The 13,572-nt window shown below is 35.8% G+C and overlaps 1 protein-coding gene across 10 annotated transcripts in view; it reads left to right on the top strand.

The window, feature by feature from the left end:
- The window catches only part of CLSTN2 (calsyntenin 2), a 299,047-nt gene that overhangs the window by 241,926 nt on the left and 43,549 nt on the right, over positions 1 to 13,572 (top strand). For all 10 annotated transcript variants that reach the window (XR_011727411.1, XR_011727410.1, XR_011727409.1 and 7 more), the window contains one exon: positions 452 to 573. Coding sequence is in view for 5 of the 10 variants with exons in the window: in XM_071751843.1 (XP_071607944.1) it covers positions 452 to 573 (122 nt within the window). In the remaining 5 variants the exon portion in view is untranslated. The remainder of the gene's footprint in view (positions 1 to 451; positions 574 to 13,572) is intronic.

The following is a 13,572-nucleotide window of genomic DNA, read 5'->3' as shown; positions in this document are numbered from 1 at the left end:
TGATAACTGTTGAGGAGGCCAATGTCTACCTAATTTTGAAGCATTGGGTCTCTTCCTGGGTAATGTCTGTGAACACATCTGTAGGTTTTATAGGAATTGTTTAAAAATAATAAAGTTTAATTTTTATGTGATTTATATTGGGAAAATCAGTTCTAATTCCTTGTTCTGATTCCCAGTTAGATAAAATACTGATTTGGATTTCATTTGTTTGGACATAGTGCTTCCATAAACAAAACTAACACAGCTTAATTCAGGAAGATGCTTCCCACGTGTGCCTTCCCTGGAAGCCTTAATGACCGGTGATCGTGAGAAGAGTCAATTATTTTGTTGCTTTTTTTTTTTTTCGCTGGTTGGGTTTTATCTTTTAGATGTATATTGCTTTCAAACATTCACCTAAACAGAAGTGTTTCTGGCAGTTGAGATCACTGATGTTAGTGGTGCCTCCTTTCAGAGATGAACAGACACCACTACGCGCTGTACGTGCACAACTGCCGCCTCGTCTTCCTCCTGCGCAAAGACTTTGATCAGGCTGACACCTTCCGTCCTGCAGAGTTCCACTGGAAGCTCGATCAGGTACTTGTGGAATTATTTTATCTGTAGCCCATCTTCATCTGGTGCAGGAATCATAGAGAACAACTCAAATCCTAGTGCAACACCTTTGGGAACTGGCAAGTCTAAGGCAATTGTGTTGCAGTTTGTAACCTCTATGACTCTGAGATCCACAGAAAAAAAAAGAGATAAATGAGTTAAATCCACTGAGTCATTTAAACAGTAGGGTTTTTTAACTGAGTCCTTTTAAACAGTAAATAGAGTTTTATATCTTTGCAACGGATAGAGTGACATGACATTGCATATAGTTGCCCAAAAGTTTTCAATTTAGCATAAAAGATAAAAAAAATCTACTTTATCAGCACAATGGAAGTGATGGAAGCCTTTTCAATAAAGAGTATGCTGACACAGAGAGAGGCATTTTTAATATATTGTGAATCTAATCTGCAGACTTTTACTTTCATCTGCTGTGCTATGTGTAGTTTCTCCTTATTATGAAGAGTATATCGCAAGGAAATTATTATTAAAGAGATAAGAATTTCCTTTCATATATTTAATAATTTTAAGCAAGATAAGAATCATTTGGGTGAAAAAAGACTACAGCAAAGTAGTATTTTCTCAAAGGAAGTTTCTTCATGTCTTTGGGTCCAAACTACAGTACTGAAGATGTAGATACAGGAATCTTTTATTTCTGAATTCACCTCCAAAATGCATATAAAAAGATGATCTTTGTAATGATATCAGGTGAATGTGGTAAGTAACCTTATAGTGATCTCTTACTTTGCATTTCCATCTTCCAGTTCGGAATCAGTTTCTGAAGTACTTGATATGTAATCTTACTGTCTAGAAAGAGGTAAATTTACATGAAATCATATTGAAGATTTCAAGTCCTGAGTAACTGATGTCACCTCAGATAATGCTGTTCTGAATGCAAATGGTGGATTTGTATTTGTAAGTGTATACTAATACTATAAACTGTATGATATACTATTAATTATAATGCAAAGATATTTGTAAAGATTTCTTCTTTGCCTCTGCTTCAGAACTGCATCTGGCCTGTATGGTAGATTAAATTAAAAGAAACTGAAAATAAAACACATATGAATAATGGGCAGGTAAGGAACTTGCATGGTTTTGAAGACAAGGCAGTCAGAAATTTTCACTTGAAAGTAGCAAAATTGTGTCAGCTTCTGTCTGTATAACTTTAGAAAGTACAGTGTATTTTAAAACCACATCAAAAGGCAAGTTAGCATTTCACTACACACTCCTCTAGATCTCAATATGAAAAGAAGCTAGGGCTAGATTTTCAAAAGTGAATTATGTGCTCTAGACATTTCTGAAAATCCTATGATATCCTACGATAATTTGCATATTTAGATACTGAAATACCTCTGGAGATCTATCCTCCTGAACTGTTCATTCTGTAGTGGCATATTCTCAGATTCCATGATATTTCAAGAAAAGCATGAGAATTAAGCTGTAACAAACTGCTGAATAGTTTCTCACCATCTGCACTGCTCTGTGCTATGGGATGCTGTAGAACACATTGCATATGTGACTTTGGAAGAGTGTTTAAGGGTTGGTATCAGTAACAGAGCAGAGTAACATCACAGAATTGCATGTGGCAGAGTACTTTATTGCTGAACTTGCTTTATGATTATGACAACAATCCATAGCTTGTTTGTGCTGAGAGGAATGTGATGACCTTGGAATAGGGTGAAGCATAAACTAGTGAAATCATTTATCATTCTTACTGCAAAGTAGTAAAATTTATCTTACCAGCTGCTTTGGGCTCTACCTACTCTATTAGACTACTCATTCTTTCAAGGCACTGATCAAGAATGTGAGTTTATTGTCATTCCAAATTTAATTTAATTCTGTGGCAGGTGGGTATGGAACAGCTGCAGACACTACTGTTGGCTGAATATGAGGAGTCAGGTGACAATTTATACAGCTACCCCCATGCAGTGTGTCTGATGTCTCCTGATACAGTACAGCCAGCATAACCACCACGTGCAGCAAGTGGCTCTGGGAACATTTTGTCCCTAAGAGTTAAGGATTTATTTTCAGTCTGGCTTTCAGTGTATTTAGTCCTGGTTTTAACAAAATGTTCAGATTGTGCAGCTTCCTCTTGTACAAAGGAAATAACTTAAGGTGGGATGAGCCTGGTAGGGGCCTGAGCTCTGCAAGCTCCATACAACACAAAGGTTGTATGTGTCTCCTTGGAGAACTGGGGCTGCTGAACTTTGAAACTTACATCACTAATCATGTTCCTCTTCAGCCTCTAGTGCTGTGTTCAGCCTTGTAAAATACCTTGGTGCAAGTATACCAGAAATACAAAAGAAATCAGTCTATAATGAGATTATGTATATTAGAAATAGATTACTTTGAAATCTGTGGGAAAATCTTTACTGATTTTAACAAGGGCAGAATTTCACCCTTGTAAAACAAACAAAAATAGTCTTCTCACCTTTTTTTTCTCCCAATTCAAAGGTATTTCCAAAAGCACTTCAGGGAGCTTTATTTGTTAACAGCTCTGTTGTAAAGGTGTAGTTAGTGTAGTTCACAGTGTATTTCACACACTCTTCATTGAGGATATGACAGTTCTAATGCTGATGCTGAGGATCATCAAGCCAAGGGATATTTTTCCTTCCCCTGAGTCAAGTGACTTGGAAAACTTTTCTGAATGGGAGAAGGGATCTTATCTAGGGATGAACATGGTTTTGTGTAATTGTTTTTATTCACAATGGGAATTTATTTCCTGTTTTCTACCCATATTATCATGCTGGAAGTAGTCATCTACCCTACAGGAAAAATTGATATTGATCCCCTTAAGAAACAGGGAATGCACTGCATGATCTGGAGTCATTCTAAGACAGCAAAAAATAGCTAACCATGCAGAAAGTTATTGTTTCTTTTCTAAGATGAGATAAAGTGCTTTAAATAATCCGAAATAAGCCTGCAGTGCTTTTCATTATTACTTTCATAACAGGAACTAGAGAAAAAGGTTCATAATAGGAACTAGAGAAAAAGGTTTAAATAAATCTGAATATAATGCATTTTATTTCTGTGTGTGCATGTAGCTACCCCTTTTGCATTCAAACACATCACTGCACAATATAGGGTCTTTTAACTGTAGAAAGCAGTATTGTGCAACAGCATGGTAGAGCATCTTTTGAAAAGATATATGTTAAATAAGAGAGCAGAAGGAAAGGGACTTGGTGTCTGGACCTCTTCTCTAGTTAAATTAGCTATTCCTCTTAAATTACAGCATTTTTGAATGAAAATTGTATGGTGGAGTTTTAGAAATTGGTTAGTTCTGTGCATCTGGTTTTGAGAGGACAATCATTCACATGATGAAAGCTCTGAATGGTCTTCCTGAGAAGGTCAGAGAGAAGAAAATGAGTGAATATTTATGGAAAGTACATCGTAGTCTCAGTGCTAAAGAGTTAAGGTTACACAGAGGAGAGAGGATGACACAAGCTTCCACTACCACTGTACACCAAGTTTCACCTTTAAATTAAACATCTCAGGCTTGTCAATCCCAGAGTTTCCACCATGGTGCCCTATTGGAAGTCAGGTTTCTTTATATGATGGGGTTCAGTTATTCATTTTTACTTGAGGCTCAGAAATTCTGCCCTCCCAATCAATTCGGTTTCTTATATAGAGAATGTCTTGATATGGAGTTACTAATATGCCTAAAAAGCTGGATTAAAGTGTATGTTAACTTGCCTTGTTTATGCATTACTCTGGGAACCCAAGAAAAAGAAAACCTACAACAGAAATTCCAAATCAAGCTACATATAGGATGGGGAAGAGTCACATTTGTTTCCTTATTTATCGGCTATTTTTAGTATTATATTTTACACTGCCCCTGATTTACCAGTTATGCCACCAGAGTTTGTACAAAGCATGCACAAACTGGTTTGAAAATGATGCTGAATAGCAGTCTGGTACTTGAGCAGTTTCCTAGGGCCTCCATGTTGTTTATCTTTCAAGAAAAGCAGTTTGGCTTTGCAGTGTTCAGACAGTCTGAAGTTTTTCACAAAGGTAGGGCTGACAACTTTATCCTTCCAAATGCATCTTAAGAGATAATTAGTGTATGTTATCAATAGATATAAATTCAGTTATCTGTCTGCACGAGCTGTTTATTCCAGCCTTGGAGCCATGGTCTCTGGATGCCTGCAGTTCAGGAAGAAAGTATGTTGGGTTTTTTTTCCACTGATTTACTTTCTACCTCTGGGTAGTCTCTTGGCAACAGCAAAGCCTACAAATCCATATATTTAATCATGTGTTGAACTGAGCAGCTTCCTAGTTATAAAGTTAAAAAATAAACACAGGTGTGCTGTCTAACTGTAGTCATCAAGTGTTACTGAACTGACATGCTTGCTTGATGCAATTTAGCAACAAGGAAGGTGAATTATAATAAAATTATTTCATAATGAATGAACTATGGATCTAATTTATTTAGAGACACTGAAGTTACAGTATGACAGCACAAAGACATGCTACAGCTACACTACATAATCAAGGCTTTCAGGTGCTTTATCTGTCAGTATGATTAAGCAATTTCATTATTTAAAGCTGTAATTAAGCCATCCATATTTTTGAAATCTATTGTGAAAATAAGTATTATACATTACGATTTTCAATGCTACAAAAGCAACTCACAGCTTGTGTGCAAATTAGTTAGCAAACTCTTATTCTTCAGTGCAGAGTTGCCACAATGCAACAGCAAATATACATTATATAGAAAGGTTCTTACTTGGAAGCTGAATACCTGCTCTTCTAATGAACTTAGTTTCTTGCATCCAAGAAGACAAGAAAAAACTCCTCATTTCAGGACTATTTTTCATGGTGCTGTGGGAATGCCAGATATGACATGTAGGAGTTTCATGAAGCTCATCATTGATTACTGAAGTCCATTAAGGCACAGGGCATGTGGATTAATACACTGCCAGGTTGGCAACGATTTCTGAAACATACCTTGGGGCATTCATTTCTCTGAGGTTATAATGAAGTCTCTTCTTATGGAACAGTGGTTGGTAGACAGTTGGAAATAGCATGGTCTTACTGGGAAAACTTTTCTGGCCAATATCCAAACCAGAATTGATAGTAAGAGAGAGTCATTTGCACAGCTCAAGTACAAATTCTTTGCTAAAAAGAAATGTGCAATAAAATTGAACTTTATCTACTAATATCCCCTTTTTATATTTTACTCATTAAATTTTATTTTTCTTTATTACTCACATTGTAGTAGATGTACTTGGTGCAAACTTGGCAGGGAGAGATGTACTTTATATGTCCTCTTAAAATTCCTTCCTGCCTTGTTATGTGTGACTCTCATATTGGTGCCTGATATTTTAAAAAGCTATTATCGTGGTTGCAAATGGTTCAGTGAAACTTATATCAGTAAATTGTCATGTGAAAGTGACCATATAAACAACTGCTCACTTAGGACTGTAGGACACAGTCAGCTTCAGGAGATATTTGTGAGTTCTCACTATACCACCTCCCTAGGTTATCAAAACCAATCTTTTAGCTACAGAACTTTTACTATTAGGAATGACTGGAGGTTAAGTCAAACGTTTGATGCATGTGATTTTGAAGAAAGATCAATTTCACTTATCATTAAGAACTCTGCTTTTTTCAGGTATTGACTATCTCAAGACATTGCTTTAAAAACCACTTTTTGTGTTCACTAGACTTTCAGGAGAAATTATATATGTTTGCCATTCTGAACTGTTATGTAATTAGTGGGCTTATTTGTTGCAGAAATTAAAAAATTCTTGACATCAGAGCAAATCTGCCCTGTTCTCAATGCAACTGCTGCTGCACTGGCTGAGAACTAAACCTTTGCTTTCTTACCAAACATGCTCTGTGAGAGTAAAGGGAACATCAGCAGTTTTTAAATAAGGTCAGGATAACTGTGCAGTTTCCTAATTTAATGCTACCAGTTAGAAATTAAGTCTTCAAGTTGTGCTTAGATGTGTCAGGTTTGCCAGAGGATGACAGAGCCAAGATTGCTTAAAAATTCAACATTAACGAGTATCTCAGCCCTGATAATGTTACAAATAATTGTAATATCAATATATGTTAACATATAGTTTATATTAACTGTATCTGTTTATAGTTTAGTAGTATAACTAGTGCTGGCTAGAAAATGGAAATCCTTATGAATAATCTTAACACCAGTTTTTACTTTAGAGTTGCATATTCTTTGTAAGCAGGAAATGAACCCTACAGAAGCTCCCTAGGCAGGCAAAACAGGATCCTCATGTGAATTTTCCACTAGCAGAATTTTTTTTCCAATGAAACTGTAAGTTTCTAGGTGCAACTTTAATGTTAAGATTTGCAACTCTACTGAATGTAATTTCAGTAAAGAAATATTGGCATGCTTCAGTATCACTATCAATAGCTGTAATACTTTTATTAGTTTATTAGGATTACCTTTTATTAGGATTACCTTTTTCTTTTAGTTTTAAAGTATACTCACAGCACCCAGTTAAGGTCCTATTCCTAATTTATTAACACCTTCTCAAAAATAGAAAAAAAGCTGCAGGCTGACAGTGCACAGATCTTTCAAACCCTGCACTAGTGTTCTTGCAAATGGACAATTAATAGTATTAAGACACAGCAGAATTTTTCTTTTTTTCAGGCAATTAGTCCAAGTTCAAGGTCTTGCTGAATTGTTTTCCAGTCTTACTATGATTGGTTTTTTTACAAATTCAGCCTTTTCCCTTTCAATCTGCTTACTCCAATGAACCTGTGGACTCAAATTTGTTCAGAGCAATTTACTGTTGTTGTTCTAATTGGATGCACAGCCTGCATGACTTTTTTTATTCCTGTGTAAGTGGCCTCAAGCTCTCTCTCACCGAGGCATCTCTGCTGACATCACTGGATTTGGATATACTCTCAAGTAAGGGTTTGCTGTGATGCTTCATGGACAGCACAGCAACCCCCATTTCAAATTCAGTCTTCATTTTCTGTGTTCTGAATTTTTAACTGAATGTGGCTTATTTAATGGAGATTCTTGCAGTAACTTATTGCCCAGTTCCCAGTAAAGTAAATAGAAGAAGAATTGATTAAGTGTGTTACAATTCAAACAGAAAATCAGAACTCAAACAAGCCCTTCCAAATAGCCAGAAGAAATGCAAATTTTGCTTTTCTATAATTTTTTTCAATATGCTGTACTCTAAATGTAAAGAATATTACTAGTTTGTGGAGTCAGTGATGCTGTCCTCTTAACTAATAGGCAGTGGGAGTGCTATGTACAAATTAACAGCTCCTGTGGGTGGGTGGGTGTGAGTTTGCTGTGCATTTGTGGGGAGCACTCAGCCACACACTGCTTGGTGCTCTCATAGATTCACTTTGTGATAGTTGGTTGCCCCAGAGAATTGCCTTTCCTCTGATAATGAATTAGCTATGCTTTCAGCTGTGATTTTGGTATGACAGAGTGTAAATATGATTTCTCACACTAAGGGCATCTTGTCTTCACACTCTTCAGATATGTTTAGTCATCATCAGGAAACACTTGATGCAAGCTCTTTCAGCAGCTTCAGAGTCTTTTCTTGTAGAGATAAAATATGAGAGGATAAAAAGTGTTAAATGAAAAAAAGTACTTAAATCTTATGATTCAGGAGATGCTTTGTCATATTCAAGAGTAAGAGTAAATGCTAAAGAAAAAAGAAATCTCAAAAGGAGATTCAGATCTCTACACATATCCAGGTATAGATAGACAAGAGATGTATGGTTACCTATGAAAATACATATTTCACATGTAATCTTGTGATTGTAAGTTATATTTTTAATGAAAGGCAAACCTGGGAATATTTTTTTAAAAGAAGTCTTATAGCAATGGTTTTATCCACCACCCATTAGCATCTGTAAGCCTGCTTCTTCTCTGAGTAAAACAGAAAGGGAGCCATTTTTATTTGAACTTTATTCCTATAAAGTTTTCTGTACAAAATTATCAAAAAACTGAGCCACCTCACATTATTTATATTCCCAATATAGAATTCAGGTTTCAGAAAAAAAAAAAAAAAAGAGTTGTCATATATCCTGTACAATAGTATAAAGTTGCTCAGGCTTGGTGGTGCTGCAGTGGGTATTAATAATAAACCAATCACTTGCCTTGGGCAAATAAAATCCAAGATAGTACTGTAATGATTCATGGGTATCATTCATTAATATTTCAGATATTCTTCAGATGCTGAGTGTAAACTACCTATACGTCATGCTGTACATACATAAATCCAGTCCTGATCTCACTTATATTGTTTAGAAGGAAAAGGTGGTACAACTGAAAATTTGTCTCATGAATGCAAAATTCCCAATTTTAATACCTGTAATACATAGGGAATGACAGTAGTCCTGTATCTAAGGATAAATTGTTTGTTTCCACTTATCTTTTGGCATTATCTACCTTTATAATCATTTATGGGTTTTATGATTTTAATAGGAATTGGAATTTTGGGGGGCATTTTGATATATAAGATGTATGTTTATATTATACTACACAGAAGAATTATTGGCCTTAGTTGTACTACTCATTTGGCTTACCTCTGCATGGTCATACTTCCTTTTAATATGTAGTCTGAGAAATGCTTATTAGTGTGTGATCACTTCATAGTGTTGTTTTTTTTTTTTCTTTCCTTATTCCTATGTGCACCCTTTTCTTTTATAAATTAATTATTGGGTTCAGCAAGCTATATTTGAATAGGGCACAAGTGATTTGTAGTCCTTGAATGCAGCATTCAACACCAAAATGGTGTTGTTGATCATGAACTGATGATTACTTTACAAGTAAAGCAATGCAGATTCGATCTAAATCTCTTCATGAGGAGTAATACCTTTCAAAAAGCATAAAGCTGGCTCCTGGGTCTCATCTGAGAGTATTGGTAGGGAGAAAAGAAGCAATGAAGCAACAGGATATGTTGAATATGAGGATCATTGAATTGAACAAGAGAGAAATACAGACAGAGCTTTAGTTCTTGCTATGAAAATATAAAAGTGAAATAACTACTGGAAGTTGCAGGGGTATCAGGTGACAAGACAAAGGAGGAAAAGGATGACTAGAAATAGGAAGAAGGAGAAAACTGAGTACAGGTAAAAGAGAGAGGTTGATGCTGCCATACAGCAGCACACATGTCTGTGCTTTGTTTTCAAATAAAAAAATATTTTTGATCTCAATCACTTCAGATCATTTTGGGAAAGCAAACGATACTGCTGAGATACCTGAGGCAAACAGAATCCCTTAATGTGTGCTATTCCCTCTTTTAATTGTGGAGTTGCTATCAGCAGAATCAGAGCTAAATGAGAAGGAATAAAACTGTAGATAAATAAGACCTTATTTCCTTTTGGTATTGAAAAAGTGATTTTTTTTTAAAAACAGTATCAGATGGGTAGTTTCATTTTAAGGGACATTTTATTTTTACCATTCAGTTGTGAGGGACAGGGTTTTCATTGTAAATTACCTTCTGGCCCCATCAAAAGTTCTAGTGATGTTAAAAGGAAAAATCTGCTTTTGTAAGAGTTCTGTATGAGTTGGTTTGTGTCTATTATAATATACTTTAGGGGACCATACTGAACCTTTTGTTCTCAATATTCAGATTTTGCCTTCTTTTTTCCTTAAAAAAGTAATACGCACTTTTGAAAACCTTAAACCATTCTTGCCACATTTGAGCAAACATAAAAAGGCATATTTTTCAGTGTTCTTTTTTTTACTGAACAACCAATTATCACACTTCAGGCACGAGTAATTTTATTTTAGGAAGATGTCTTTAGTCCAGCAGCCATTTTCCAGTCATCAAAACAGTGCTTCCCAGTGAAACTAGCAGCAAGCAAACGGTAAATAAATATTTGAACTTTTAGATAATTACATTAATGTTATCTGTAAAACTTTTAGGGTTTGAGCAACACTGATACTCAGCACTGATACTCAGCACTGATACTCAGCACTGATACTCAACACTGATACTCAACACTGATACTCAACACTGATACTCAACACTGATACTCAACACTGATACTCAACACTGATACTCAACACTGATACTCAACACTGATACTCAACACTGATACTCAAGATTTCTTCCCACAGCCTATTTGTTTCATGTCTTTTAAGTCAATCCAGAACTACTCTGGGATGCAAACCCTCAGTGCTGACTTGTTTCCTCCCATAAAAGTGCTAAGAACATGATTTTGATTTGTACTGAAAAGAGACATATACTGACTAAAGAACAGCATTCTCTGGCAAAGTCACAAATATAGATGATAACTAATTACCTCTGTACAGTATGTAACATATAATCAGCCTGTCTGCAAAATGCCAGCTATGTAATTAAGGCCCAGCAGTTATCATTTCAGTAAAAAGACTATGCATAATATTTGGGTTGTATAATTTCCTGACTTATCTTTGAATATAAATACAGAAGCACACATATACAACCATTCTTTGATTAACAAAAATTATTGAGATAGCCAAATATGACTCATTGCCATCTTTTATCTGAAATAAAAACAAAACAGCATTTGCTTTTCTCTGCATTATGTCCTAATTACCTGCTGGAACTGAAGTAAATGCAGCTCTAATCTGTATGGGGAAGGAGTGCCTATTTCCTATGTATCTTTCTGCAGGTATAGCTGTTTCTATCTTAGGGCTCAGCAGTAATCAAAATCATCACAGTAGTGGGCTCCCATACAAATAGCAGTGATTCTGTGGAGATATCCTCTCAGTTTCATGTGAGAGCTGTGTAAGAGCAGGAATTCTTTTATCTCTGATTTGCACTGTGCACCTTCAACACAGCAAATATCTTTCAAGTAGATCACCTTTCTCAAAATGTGGGAATCGTGAGAGGGCATTTAATGCCTGTGTCATCTCTGCCGTCCTTTACTGAGTACGTTTAAAGCAACCCCTGCAAGCAGTGTCAGTGTTTCCTTCAGGGGTAGCAAGCCTTTGAAGAGGGATGTGCCAGGAGATGGGAAGCCTTCAAAGAGCCAGCAGTACCATTTTCAGCACTAGAGGCACTCAGCCCAGGGGAGCATTCTGCTGGTTTTTCTTCTCTGTGCAGGCTACCCAGCCCAGAGATCCTGGAATTTTCCAGGTGGTAGGTGAAAGCTGATGTTTATTTCATGAAAAGAAAAATAGCACATAGCTGTGGGACTTTACTAGATCAGGGGAGTCTTGTGCTTTGGCCTAACAAAGTGAGTGATGAGTGTAGGTGGGAATGTTTGAGAAGGAGGAGGAGAGAGGAGGACTCCTTGGAATCCAGTTTTCAGAACTGAGCCCAGGTGTTTCTCTTCAAAAGCAAACAAGCAACAACTCTCAGGTCTGCTTTGTCTCTGGAGCCTAGTTTGCATTAATCACACTCTACCTTCATAACATGTCTAAATAACTGACTGAAACAAACATTATATTTGTTCAGACTTTAACAGCAAGGAAAGAATATATCATCCTGTTTTGAATAGTGACAGCCTTCTTTTTGTTAGTGCCAACCTCCTTATGCTCAGAAAAAAATGCTCAGTAATTGAATACTCAGGAGTATTCAGGCTTCTCAGCTCAAGATGACTCACTTAAGTGTAGGACCTTTAACATTTGAGTTAATACTCCATAATAAATGTATCTTAGTCAGGTTTTAAAAAAGCAAGCTGAAAAAAGCCAGTATATTAAGATTTGAAAAGTAATTGCAAAGGATAGGAGGGCTTATTTTGCATTAACACTCATAGTGCTTTTCTAAAAAGTTATTATTAGCATTCTGAAAATTATTTCCTATGTTTTCTATCTAAGAGTACATTTCAGGAGGCTAGTTAAATGAATATTTCACTTAATTTATAATCAGAAGTCCATTTGCAAACCATGCTTATTACTGAGCCCTCAGAAGAGTGAGAAGTCTCACTGCAATCTCTTAATAAAAATATCTAACAGGCAGAATCCCTGCATGTATCAAATGAGCAGAAGGCAGATCCCAGAAATCAGAGAAAGTGGTTTGAATTCAGATAAGATTCAAAGATGAACAATGAGGGACTCAGGAGTGAAAGAAAACAGGATTCTACATATGCTGTATTGAGATAGAATAAATTCATAGACCAAAAGATTTAAACAATCTTTGAAAAGAGTTTGCTCAAAAGGCCACAATTCTTTTCAATTGTGGTTACACATGCTTTTTAGAGAGATGTAAGAATGTATGATTAACACAATTTCAACTTCAACCTATATGAAAATATTATCCCTAAAAATATTTTAGGGATAATGCAAGGTAAATTTTAGGTATTTAGGTATCGGGCATAAAATTTCAGCTGGGTTCTGTATAAGCCTCAAATGCATGCTGCATATTTGGAAAACTGGTCTGAAGGAAAAGCCAGCAGGCATAGTTATGCTACAAAATTAAGCTTGAGCTCACAGCTTGTTATGATACTGATGTGCAGCATGAATCCTGAGCATTTACTGTGGGTTCTTTGGTTTTAGTTTTCTACCATGTGTGTTATTTTGATTTGGGAATATGTCTGTGTAGAATGCACACAGAATTGCATAAAAGAGTTATATTTGTCCTAATGAACACTTTTTTTAGCTTCTTCTGAAGAAATATTTTATAAAAATGGCAAGCAAGTCTGATGACTGGTAATTATTTGTACAATGAACAGTTTCTAATACCCAGTAGACTCTTTTTCCTTATCTAGTACTCCCTTGAGATCACTAATTCTGACAAACAGTTGGACTACTGAGTGCTGTTTGACCTTACATCAGAGTAAGTTAGTTCCTCTTGTTAGTTCATGATCAAGTGGTGTTAATTAATAGAAAAAAGGGAAGAAAAAAAAGGAAAAAGTAAAATAGCACTAGCAGTATGAGTCACTGCTCAGAAAAGCTTTCTGTCAAAGGTAATGAGAATTACAAGAACAAAGAGCAGCTAAAATTGAAACCTATTTTTCTAATTATTATTTTTTAAATAACAGTAGAAATTGTTGCTAAATGCTTATTTAGCTGTTCTACATACCTCCTGGCTTTCTAACTTCTGCTGAAATCAG

The sequence above is a fragment of the Heliangelus exortis genome, chromosome 9, assembly GCF_036169615.1.
Source record: "Heliangelus exortis chromosome 9, bHelExo1.hap1, whole genome shotgun sequence".
Taxonomy (NCBI): Eukaryota; Metazoa; Chordata; class Aves; order Apodiformes; family Trochilidae; genus Heliangelus; species Heliangelus exortis.
The sequence above is the reverse complement of the archived record's forward strand: the minus strand, read 5'-3'. Positions and strand labels throughout refer to the sequence as shown.